The following is a 12629-nucleotide window of genomic DNA, read 5'->3' as shown; positions in this document are numbered from 1 at the left end:
CCCAATGGTGTAGTGTATAACTGATAGGGGTCTGCCTAACCCCAGCTTGCCTTTCAAAAATAACTGATAGGGGTCAGCCTAACCCCAGCTTGCCTTTCAAAAAATAAATGCAGTGGCTCAGATACAATTGACCAGATAGCATGCGGTTGGTGATCCAAATTATTGGCTTTAACGCATTTGGATTCTACAAATGGAATTGAATTAAAGTAAAATTCTTTTTTCTTAGGAAAATGACAAATTCCACTAAAAGCAGTTTCCAAGATTTGAAATAGCCACCAAATAAAAGGGTTTTTTTCCCTTGCCAAATACAGGCCATGTTTTATCTAGATTGGGTGGATATGACTCGTTTTCCTTCTAAAACAAACACAACGCTATAGAGAAGAAGATTGGAAGGCCATGCGTGAGAGAGAGAGAGACTTGCAATCCCACATTGATCAGTTAAAGAATGAATATCAAAGAGAGAACAATTACTGCAAATTGAAGGAATTTTCCTTGATGTGATTAAGAATACACAGTTTCGTCTTACTAACACTATCATCAACATTTAAGCTTTAACTTTTTGTGGAAGCTGCACGCAAGCAGGCACGTATAACAGATTCACCTATGCCTAGTTGATCGCTCTTGCCTTGGTGGGCGGTCATAGCCTCGATCGTGTTTGTGCTCATGGCTCCGTACCTCCCATTCATGAGCATCTTGTGACGACAAAACTCTCCCCTCGAAGTGGTGCTCATCATCTTCGCCATAATCATAATCATGGATAGATCTCCGGCTTCTCTGCTTGCCCCCGTCATCACGGTGAGATCGAACACCACCATGCACATCATTGTGCTCCTTTAGACCATCCCTTAGCTCATGTCCCTTCCTCTTCTTGCAGGCATCAAAGGAACCCGACAAGCTAATGTGGGAGAATACACTGCCTTTGTACCTCCGGTCAACCGATTTTGCATCAGGACTCAGATAGTTATCACGCTCAGGTTTACATTTGGTAGCCCTTGGTGACAGAAGAGCCAAATCGGTCTCATGAGTTGGTAGAGGACTGGTTGCTCTTTTAGCTCGGTCTGAACTCACAGCTTGAGACACCAACCCCTGCAATCATAAGGTAATCTTTTTTCTCTTAGAATACAACAATCATCCTAATACACTTGCAATCACAAAAGAGATGGCACATCCGTGGTGTTTAAATTTGATAAATTCAAGCATCTCAAGCAACAAGAGGGCCACGATACAGTAGGGCTGTATCACCTTATCAAAGTCACAAGTCTAGGAGCAACAAGTGGGATTGAGAGAGAGAGAGAGAGAGAGATTGAAACCACGCACGGCCACAACCAACTTTTAATTTCATTGTTATCGTTCATCCCTTAGCAATCAAGGCCCCAGAGGAATCCAAATCCCCCCGATTGATTCTTGGGACCACGTTAGTACAGGGCTAGAACACAAGCTAAGCTGACCCTGGGCAAGGTGGGCAGGGCTGGCGTTCTGCTCATAAAGAGCTCGCTCAAATTCAAGAAAAACATGAACAATAAGCGTTCGGCTTGGCTCCGCATATATAAGCTTGTTAAGTAATTAGTAATAAATATATATTAGACACGTTTTACATCATACAACATAGTATAGAACAAATGATTGAAGTATTTAATTTGCAAGAAACATATTTAGATTTTTTTTTTGAAAGGCAGAAATAAAATCTTATTGTTTCCATCCTTTCTGTAAACATAAACAAGCCAGATCAAGCTCAACTTTACCCTGAACTCGAGCTCACTTGCCACAAGAATAAGCGAAACTTCAACACTCCGTTGGCCACCCTTAAGACAATCCAGTCGAAATTGGCAAGATTACTTAAGATGTTCAGTGTGTTTGAATTTTGAGATCTCAGACCCGAGCCAACGACAAATCTAAGTGGTTCAAGCGCTAATTCTCAGATCTTAATTTTCACAAGATTTGAAATTCATTTTAGCGTAGATTCACGAAATCATGAATCCCAAACCCTCCAATCTACGGACTCCAATGAACTTTTCTTTTCTATGACGTTTTTGGGAGCTTCACCCATGGAACAGAAATTAGCATCAGCATGGGCACCCAAAAACACCACCACCCAGAGATCTTCGTTATATCATTCCAATCATGGGAGATCCGGCATCATCACCATCAATCATAGCGATCAACAGTTACGTGAGCCACAGAAGATGACATCAAGTGTGAACGAGATCCACAAAGGCGAAATCATGAACAGTGATTATCCCAAAGTCACCCATGATCAGTGATTTGGCAGATCACCATAGTAGCATAAAGAATAAAGACTTATTTTATTTACATGGAGAAACCACCCCCAGGATCAGGGTCTCAGGCGTGCTGGCTTTGCCTGACGTACATACGGTCTCTGTCCTGACAGCATAAAAGATGAGACTTGAAAACAAGAATTTTCTTCCCAAAAACAGAGCCCCTCGTTAACTCCATATTCAACCCAGGTCACAGGAACTTGATTAATTCATCCTCTTAGTGGTCATGGACTTAAACACACCCGACCGAATTGCCGAGTGAATGAGCCTGAACTCTGAGTATACAAGGCCTCATGTGGTTCAATCTCAAGAATTAGATGCATCAGATACTTTGGCATGGTTAAGCTGATGCACATTAGTAAGCACAGGTTTGTCAGCCAACTGACCTAATATGAGATTGCATCAAATATTGGGTACTAATAAAATCATATCGTAACATTGTTCATAAATGTAAAGGTGTGGATGATTGGCAAGTTTCTTATATTTAGGTTACATTAACACTTGGCTAAGCTGATGCACATTAGTTGCTAGAATGCCACAGACTTTAGCTCATGCTAAATGATAGGCAACCCCGTAACTGAACCATGCAGCTTGCTGATTAATTATATATCCTGAACCATGAGCCCGTACTAAACAGGTTCTTTATATCAACTCAAATTACTAAATCATGGCAACACGCAGCCCAGTTATATGCATACACTAGCCTTATATGCACATCAGGCATGCAAAATTGAATTTCAACATGGTATCACAGCCAGGCCTGGGTGCATGCACATAAGCAAAAGTACATGCATGAACATGCAAAAGCACAAAGACTACACACACATGTACAACCCTCACATTTGAGGACCTCTTTTGCCCTTTACTAAATTTAATGGTAGACTGGTAATTTAACTCAGCGCAGAGATGATATGGCAACATCCATTGAAATTCTAACAAATACAGTATGAAGATACATACAGGCTTCTTTTTCAACGATGGATGAGTATCAACACTGATATTTACTTCTCTGTAGCTGTGGTCTCTGTCCTTGGAACCTTCCCTGCATGACAAAGAGCACAATGATCATATTCAATTGAAAAACCATGTGCAACACATAGTTGCATACTACACACGTCTGTGCGCATAAGAGAGAGAGAGAGAGGGGGGGGCATTTTTGAAGCTACCATTCTATTTTCCTTTAGGTTTTAGTTGTCAACTGGCAACAAACAGGACAAATTAAGGGCATCAAATCTCATCGTGTATTATTTCATACAGAGCACATCAACACACAAACACTACTCTCGAACACTCATCCAAGTTGACAACAAACTCACATCCCAGGGTTACTCATTGACCAGACAAGAAACTCAAGAATAGTGTGCTCATGCGATACCATAAGCCATGTGAAAAGGCCGACAACTTCCCTAAGCCTTTTTCCGCATAATCATGCAAATACAGCAACAACCATGCTACCAAATAGGCCTAAAACCTCCAAAAATAGATAGGTCCCACATCAATTTTTCTGCACTAACAATTAAGGTATAAAATGACACAAGAATAATGATGCAAATGGCCAGAAATGCAGCTAATCATTAAGATCACTGACAACCCACGACCAGAGAAGGGTGTCAAAGATATATGGAATGAAATTATTTTATTAGTTATTAAGTCTCAACACAGTAATATTGATATGTGTAAAGTAATATGAATAGCAGGAAAAGAAAATTAATTTTTTGAATTACCTCTCAGTTTGCTGTTTGGATTCCCATCGTGCTTTCCGAGCTTCAAACTCTTCTCTGATCATTAACGGTGGTGTGGGGCTTGCACCAACCCCATACACTGGAAACTCCTTGTAGCTTCTGTAAATTACAGGTAAAGCTCAATTATTGAATTAGAAAAATGGTAGATTAATCATTACAACAAAAGAACAGTCAACTTGTTAAGCATCCAAGAAAACATAATACCTCTGGGGAGGAACAACTGGCAACATATACCCAGTAGCAGCAAGAGGATCTTGCAGTAACATTCCAAAAGATGGATCACACGGGAATGGAGCATAACCCGAATGCGGAAAAAAACCTCCATAAGACAGCATATATCCATCCAAACCAAACTGCATCCCAGGCCAATATGCATTGTGGGCAGGACCAACAGGCATTACAGAGATCTCAGCACCAAAATCTTGAGAAATTCCCCATTGCATGTCCATAGCTGAAATAAGAAAAGAAGACAGAATTATAATTCAAGCCATACAGCAATTTTTGGTTAATTAGGTTTTCACACTGGCCTATAGAAATACAAGGGTAGGGACTAGGGACTTACAATTAGAAGGTGTTCTGAGCCTCTTTTTCTTTTTCTTGTTTCCTGTAACAATTTGAATCTAAGAGTTACTAAACAGACATAAATTCAAAAGCACACACCTGAACAAACCATGATCTAAAAGCATAACTAAATTTTATAGTTATACCAAGACAATAGATGTGTAAGGCACAACGCCCAAAGAGAACTGAGGTTCAAATGCACAAATTAATCAGGGTTTTACACAAGTAATATGAAATTACAAAGAATAGGATCAGCAGAAAATGCAAAGCTCACACTAGAACTCCCTTGGGTTCATGGATGGATAATTAAATGTCATTGCAAAGAATCAAAATTAGATGAAGAACAAAAAGATAAGCTCTGTGCTTGTTTCTTTAGAAGATAGTCTGACAGCATAGATTTTATACAGCAACAACATCCATCCAGATTTATAATGTATTCACCTGAATCATCAAGACGGGGCTTATGTAGGACTTCCTCTTCTTGATTTGGAACACTCTCCCGAGAAACAGGACCCTTCCTACTCAGAGATTTGTGAGTTGACACTGACTGGTCCACATTATTTGCAGATTTACTTTTCTCAACTGACTGTTGAGGAACACTACCAGCCCCTGTTGTCTCAATCACAGTCTCCTTCAAAACTTGAGAAGTTTCTTTACAGGCTATCTGCTTCTCTTCCTCCACAGCAACAGAAAGAGTAGAAGATGGTGCATTCAGTTGCGAGCTTCGAGCAGATTGCATATCTGTAAAACACAAAGAAACTTTCTTAAACTAGTTACGTAGTTTGAAGGAAAGGAAGCGCATCCTCCCAGAAGATAAGATACAATGGTTTTGATTAATAGTTGGTTCTGCATAAGCAGAAGAAATAAATACAAAAGATAGTACACCATACTTCCACGGACAACAACAAAACTATCAATAATAGGTTTTAGACCTTGAACTTGTAAGAGGCTTCCAGCACTTCCTGCACTGCCAGTTGTTTTTATCTCTAAGATGCGATTGATCGTTTCCCTAAGCCTTTTATTAGGTAGTAGATCATCTGCAAGTACGTTGGTTGCTCCACAAACGCATTTTGACTGTGAGATTATATAATCTCTGATACCTGAAACAGATACATCAAATTATTCAGCTAGGACTCAACAACCATGAAGTAGATGATGCAGATCAAATAAAACAGACAAACCCATACAAAAACTAGCAAACCCTCATGCAAGTAAATTATATGATCATATCTACTACATTGTACCCATAATGTAAAACCATGCAGAAAGTTAAATTATTATAGACCAAAAAGCTGTGAACATATATAAACCTCTCCACATAAATTTTGCTAACATATTTTTCCAAGGATCATCATTAATAGCAAAAGAAGACAATAAAGATATACATTTAACAGTTACAATATCTTAGAAATCCCAACAAAAGTACATGTCAGAGATGGCATTGGAATTGCGTACAATAAGGCAGAACAAATGAACCAAAGAAAGTGGGAAAGAGTACATTTGTCACAGAAGCTCTCATAGCAGCACTTGCTAGTGAAAACAGCATCTTTCAGAACTTCTTTGCACAAGGGACACCGCAATTCAGCAGGAAGCTCACCAGCAGGACGAGCAGAAGGCAAACACTCAATTTCTTTTTCAAAGACAGCCCTGGATCAAGGAATACAATTCACAAAAGCTGTAAACAACCACCCCCATGGAAATGACAAACTATAATTCAATCAGGGTATGCTTACTCATTTGGCTTGAGGACAGCCACGACACCATTTGTCAAAGTGTAAGAACCATCTGGGGTTGCCATCAGCATTGACTTGGGGATACCAGTTGGTGGCTTCACCCTCTTAATGTCATAACTTGGATCACCATTTGTGGGGCAATGTTGAATAAAATGTCCTATAGGATATTCAAAGAATATGGTTTAAATAAAGTAGACATTTTCCCCTCTCTTATTGTGAAGATTGAGAGGATCCAAGCCCTTAGAAAAAGGAAAAACACAACCAGAACGAAAATAACTAATGAACATTACCAGGAACTTTGCACCTGTGACATACATAGCCTGCTGGAGGTGTTTTTGATTCCATCGCACCACGACCTTCAATTAAAAGGATATGGCTTTTAGATTAAAGCATACAACAAGAAATAAGACCATTAAAATACTAGCTTCCACACAAACATAAAAGAATTATGGAAAAAAGAACATGTAGAAATCTTTCTTAGCATACATAAAAGCAACTACCATTAGGAGCAAGAGCCAGAAAAAAGGATAAACAACAAATATGGAGAACGAATTTCATCCAGGCATAGCAAAAAGAATTTGTGACAACAAAACAGCCAGGTTGGCTGAATATGAGATGCATCATTAAGTCAACATCATTGAACGTCTTTTCACCAGATTTTCCGAGCAAAAAGGAAAGGAAAATGAGGGGTCATAAAGTAGTTTAATCAGGATCAATTAGTAAATCCGTCGAAAGTTTATGAGATGTACTCAAAATTTTTTGAACTAGATAACCCATTTTTATGAATCATATTTCCCACACAACATGATAAGTAAAATAGTTAAACAGTAGAAAACAACCAAGCATATTTGACTAAAAGGTGATACAATGTGGAAGCTGGTCACTTTATCAACATTTGAAGTGAAAAAATCGCTCTTCAGAAGTTGAGAGAGTATCAAAATAAGGAAACCAGGAAAAAAATGAAAAGAGAGAAAGAAAAAAAACAGCAGCAGCAGCAGGAGAAAGATTTCTGATACCCGAGACCAACTCTCTAGGCAGAAGTCATGGACTGGCAGTTGAAAACATACCAACTTCAAAAGAAGTTTGAAGTTGGCATGTATCATGATTCATGATCATCATGTCAATGACCAATAAATGACCAGATAAAACTTTGCCGAATTCCAATGCACAGGCCAATCACTATGACAAAGGACAAGAACATAACATTCTTGGAATAAAAAACAAAAGAAATATCTACCAAATCCACGTCCAGGAGTCATTCTTCCACCAATGCCCTGCCTGAAACCTCTTCCTGAATTTGATGCCTCCTGCAGTTGCCTGCCAAAAAAAGAGAAAAAGAAAAAAGGACGGAAGATCAAAACATGACAAAACTTGAATAAGAGAATAAGGATCTGCTCTAAGAATTTCCATGTAGCAAAGAAACATAAGAAAGAGATAGAATCATATGTAAACAAACAAATTACCGCTGCCAATCTAAGTTGGTCATATCTATAAGATCCTTGATCTTGTCATCTTCCTCAATCCTACTAGGGATAGACTCCAGCATTTGACTGGGCTGAACTTGAGGAACATGTAGGACAGCATATAAGTCATCTCCAAATTCGTCACACACTGATTCTTCATTCTGCAAAATACATTATCAATAACTTGAGCAACTATAAAAAACTGACTAACCCTGCACAAAGAACAGCACTAATTTAGTAGCAGTGAAAAGTGAGAGCAAATCATCTATCAAACTGAAAACAGCATCTAAGGGGAGGGTTTCAGCCATACTGAATATATATATATATATATATATATGATTCAAGAAGCCTAAGCTTACAAAATCAGACTGAGAAGGGCCAGGAAGCTGAAAACTAATCTTGGGTTGTTGAGCTGTATCTGTATTGTTCTCTGTCTCCTTTGATCTGCACATATAAGAAAGACCACTGACATCAGGATTCTTGATCTCGCTTAAAAAAACTGCCTATACATTGGAAACAACGGGAACAAAAATTTAAATAGTTTGAAACTTTAACAAATATTGCAACAATATAAGAAAGACCACTGACATCAAGATTCTTGATCTCGCTTAAAAAAACTGCCTATACATTGGAAACAACAGGAACAAAAATTTAAATAGTTTGAAACTTTAACAAATATTGCAACAACATTGGAACTGAGGAGTTCCCGATAGACTAACAAAAACAGGAAATCAAATTTGTAGAAAGGGGCAGAACAAGAAAAAGCACATTCTCAAATAAGTCGGCACCTTTTTTCATGAAAAGAAACTCCGCAAAAGACAAAAAAAGACATAAAAATTAGACGAGACAGTAGTAGTACTCTTCTCTTTCAGTAACAATTCGCATGCGAGGTACTCCAGGAACTCGGCGCACCAGAACAGATGTGTTTTTTGGCAGCAGCATTGCTTCATCAAGATACTCTGAAATTGAACATGCGACACAAGTTTGTAAATTCGGCAAAGAATAGTTAAAAACGTATGCAGAATAGATCTCAAACCTCCATCAACACAGACAGATCGTATTGCTCGTGGATATTTAGCAAAATAGGCAAATTTTGACTTTAAAATTTCATTTGCCTATAATAAATGCCGAAACTTATTTTCACCCTTCAACATATTGACACTAACTATGCTTCGTTTCTCACTTGTTGTTGAGTTGGAACTCACAAGGACTATATTTTTTTAAAACATTACCAATGTTGGATAAATCTTAGTGATGGAATGGATGGAGAACTTGGTGTTATCTAAAAAGCAAAGTGTTTATAATTAAATAAGAATTTTGTAAAATGAAAGATTGGTTTAGTATTGAAGGGTACCAAATTGGAGAACTTAGAAGGAATTCAACCTAGATTGGTTTAGAATTTTGCGATTCCCATAGAAGTTGATCATCTAAAGAAAATAAATATAACATGTTTCTGACAAACTAAAATTTTTTAAGTGGGATTCAACCTAGATCCCTGACTATATCTGCAGAGTCAGGTAACCATGTCCATAGAATCATCCAGGAAGCAAAGTTATACCCACGCCTAAAGCCAAACTTAGGCATCACGCTGGGCTACAAGTTCTAAAGTGACTCTCAACTCAGAACACCTTCCTCCATCGAACCCCCCCGCTGAACCCTTCTCCCCCTTCCACACCTTGCACAAGCCCCCGTCAGTCTCAAGAACCTCAAAACCATTCAATTTATCCAACCACTGGCGGTTTCACAAGATTTGCAAAAGACCCCGACTTTAAGGATGAAACAATTACCCCCAAAACAACGAAAGAAAGAGGCCCTAGTTCAATTACTCTTCCAACATTTCTACATGAAGACCAAACTGTGACAGGTGATTGAAAGAAAAACAAAAATCGTTCCCTTCTCAACTATCGCATTCACATGTATAACCACATAATGATAAAAGCCCAACCATTGCGGTATTACATAATGAACAGGAATTCAAGTCGAATTTAAAGTGAAAAAGCAAAAAAACAAACCTTCGCCACTGCTGGGATTTGACACGATGAGGTCAAAATCCGTACCCCTGCCCAAATGCTTGGATTCAAATATCTTTTCTTTCAAATTCCCAACAGATATGAAATGGCTGTCGATGGGTATAGAATCATAGTCTTTCGCACTCTTAAATTTAAAATATATAGCCATTATCTTCTTCCTTTCTTTTCAATTATTTCTTCTCTTTTTCTTTTCTTTTTTCTTCCTCGGACAATAAATAACAAGAATTACTATTATAAACAATTACCCCGAAAAGGGCAGAAAGTGAAAAGGGGAAAAAATAGCCTGATATTAAGCTAAAAATAATTAACGATACAACTTCTCAGAGCCTTTTCCCCAACCCGATGAACAACAAAAAGATAAGAATTTCCACTCGTAGGCCTTCAAAATCTTCTAAAACAGACCAAAAGTTGACTCCTGTGCCCAACCTTCAGGAAATTTATCACAATAGGGGTGCATCAAAGCATGCATGTCGATCAGAGATTATCAAACTGCGTTCTAAGACCCCCTCCACAGCATGTGCAAAGGATTTCTTTGAGGAAAAGTACGTCTACAGAAACCCGATCCAGAAACAGACTAACGATTTTGAAGAAGGAACCTCTTCAAATCGATTCTCAGTGCAACAAGTCAAAAGAGCGTCTTGTTGAATCACCAAACCGTATCAGCACGAGCACAACAGGAGGCAACGATCTCTCAATCGCAAACCAGGCTTTCTAAATCCAAAGACAAATTCGGCCACCTGATCGCCGCATAACTCCTTAGGATCGCCGATCAAGATGCAAAAACCGCTGCTCCTTGAACGGCAGACCACGTTCCAAAGAAGCAGGCGTTCCACAACAATATCGATAATGAAAATCAAGGCTTTCACCGCCGAAAAAGGCCCAAAAATCCAAGCAAACGAGAATCAGGTATTTCAAACGCACAATACAACGATCGAACCTGGAAATAAGTCCAAATCAAGCCTATCAATCACAGGAATTGGAAAAAACTCACCAAATCAAATCGTTCAATCACAGAAAAGAAAAAAAATAGGGTTCCACGGGGTTGTACCAGAGAAGAAAGCGTTTCAAGACACAAAAATTAGGGTTTCAAAGAGTAAGGGAGACAGGCCACCTAGAGAAAGAGGGATAGCGGCAAGAGAGATCGGACGATAGGAGAAAGAAGAAATAGCGTTTTTAGGGAGATGGAGTTTCTTGATGAGAGCAGGAGAGGAGAGGAAGAGCCAGGGGTTTTCCTTATGTCAGGATGAATACTCGCAGAAGGAAAGGAGGAGAGGGACGCGAGAGAGGAACCGACTAACGCGGAATGACGTGATATTATAGTGCGGGGGCGGCTTCTTTAACACGCGGCAAGAGTCTTCCAGAAGCCGGACAAAACTTATCAAGTATTTACAATATGCGGCCTAATTTTTCAGTTATTACACAGAAACGCCTACGTTGTTTGGAAGGCTTTCAAACACCCGTCGGTGTAAACGGGTCGGATGTGATTCGGACCCAAGTGAGTCTGAACCCGGATCTGAAATCACTGAACATGAGATTTCAGGCTTTTAGAATCGCAGCGATTATGTGGGAACAACAAACTGAACGTACCCCAACTCTCTCCCACTCTCCAACACATCTTATTATAAAATATGTGTTGACTTAACACGGTATATGCTTTCTAGGATTAGATCCATATTCAAATAAGGATCTGACCAGTGAGGGCAGCGGTGTGTGTGTGTTGGGGAGGAGGGGTGTTCTTCGCCCCCGCCTCCGCTCAAAATTCTGCCCTTCATTCCTGCTTCCATCCTTGCACAGGTTTTGATTTTAACCTCCATCCCCGTTTCATTTCTTTCATCCCCGATCCAAACGGGGTGAGGCAGGGTGAGGCCCCGTTTCCACTGCCATCCCTAAAGAAGGATTAGGGATAGGAAAGGACAGGACGGGACAAGGCAAGGATTGAAAATGGGGCAGGGCGAGAAAAAGCATAAGTCCATCCTCACCTCCATCTTCGCACAGGTTTTGATTTTAACCTCCATCCATCGCAAGGCGGGACTGTTTTCCCCGGGTACACTGTCATCCCTAGATCTTACTCAAATATTAAGTGGTGCTTTGGATCAGCTCAGAATTTGAGACTATCGATTTTGAACTAAATCCAGCCCAATTAGCCAATTTTTAACCAGCAGATGACATGCATCAGTAAAACATTAAGAAATAGTTTAAACTTGTTTAAAAATAAACCGAATCAGCTGGTTTTGAATCAACTAGCTTGAGGTGAATTGACCAATTAAAAAGACTCAGAGAATTGACCAATCTAGCTTGAGGTGAATTAGGTCAATCGCTCGATTTATTTTTTAATTAAAAATCATTAAAATTGAAAAATATTAGGAAATAAATTAGCTTGCCTAACGTTGGTTAGAACCGTGTTTAAGTAGGACTAGTCCTGATATTTTTCTTAGAAATAGAATCAGGCTACGCTAGTTGGATTTAAGCAACAACATGGATCAAATAACCGTACTATAAGTCAAATATGACATGTTTTCTGAAATGTCAGACAATTTACTAAAATCCATCAAATGGATAATTCTGCAGGTTTCAATTTTTTTCTAGATGCTTTTACCCTCGCAGTTGCAAATTTTTTGTTTTAGCAACTGGTTACCAAAATTGCAACTGATATTGTGATATTTTAAAAATTATTGCAAAAATCTTTTACCTTGTAAAATTATTAAAAACGTACGAAAGTCCTAAATTGCAAAAATTTCAAAAAGTATCGCAATGATATTATGGAATTATTTTTTCTTGTGAAATTCATGTCTATATAAATGCCGCTTAGTTTTTCAAAACCTTG

At 38.9% G+C, this 12629-nt stretch overlaps 1 protein-coding gene across 1 annotated transcript; it reads right to left on the bottom strand.

The window, feature by feature from the left end:
* Positions 1-467: 467 nt before the first annotated feature.
* Positions 468-11115, bottom strand: LOC149827662 (E3 ubiquitin ligase PQT3-like). The gene is made up of 16 exons (XM_090019545.1): positions 10854-11115; positions 9788-10742; positions 8635-8734; positions 8135-8219; positions 7776-7936; positions 7550-7629; positions 6603-6668; positions 6313-6469; positions 6078-6226; positions 5512-5679; positions 5021-5320; positions 4581-4622; positions 4223-4469; positions 4001-4117; positions 3237-3318; positions 468-1086 (listed from the first exon to the last, which is right to left on the bottom strand). The coding sequence occupies exons 2-16, from the start codon at positions 9951-9953 to the stop codon at positions 598-600; spliced, it is 2409 nt and encodes an 802-aa protein (XP_089875671.1). The 5' UTR covers positions 9954-10742; positions 10854-11115; the 3' UTR covers positions 468-597.
* Positions 11116-12629: the final 1514 nt, after the last annotated feature.

Source organism: Nuphar pumila, chromosome 10 (genome assembly GCF_984573655.1).
Source record: "Nuphar pumila chromosome 10, dmNupPumi1.hap1.1, whole genome shotgun sequence".
Taxonomy (NCBI): domain Eukaryota; kingdom Viridiplantae; phylum Streptophyta; class Magnoliopsida; order Nymphaeales; family Nymphaeaceae; genus Nuphar; species Nuphar pumila.
The sequence above is the reverse complement of the archived record's forward strand: the minus strand, read 5'-3'. Positions and strand labels throughout refer to the sequence as shown.

Bases quoted from the DNA above. Each gene is read 5' to 3' on its own strand.
- LOC149827662 (XM_090019545.1), bottom strand. From the start codon at position 9,953: ATGGCTATATATTTTAAATTTAAGAGTGCGAAAGACTATGATTCTATA. The intron at 7,630-7,775 runs GTAATTTGTTTG...TTTTTTTGGCAG, and splicing joins ACCAACTTAGATTGGCAGCG to GCAACTGCAGGAGGCATCAA. The intron at 5,680-6,077 runs GTACTCTTTCCC...TATCTGTTTCAG, and splicing joins TGAGAGCTTCTGTGACAAAT to GTATCAGAGATTATATAATC.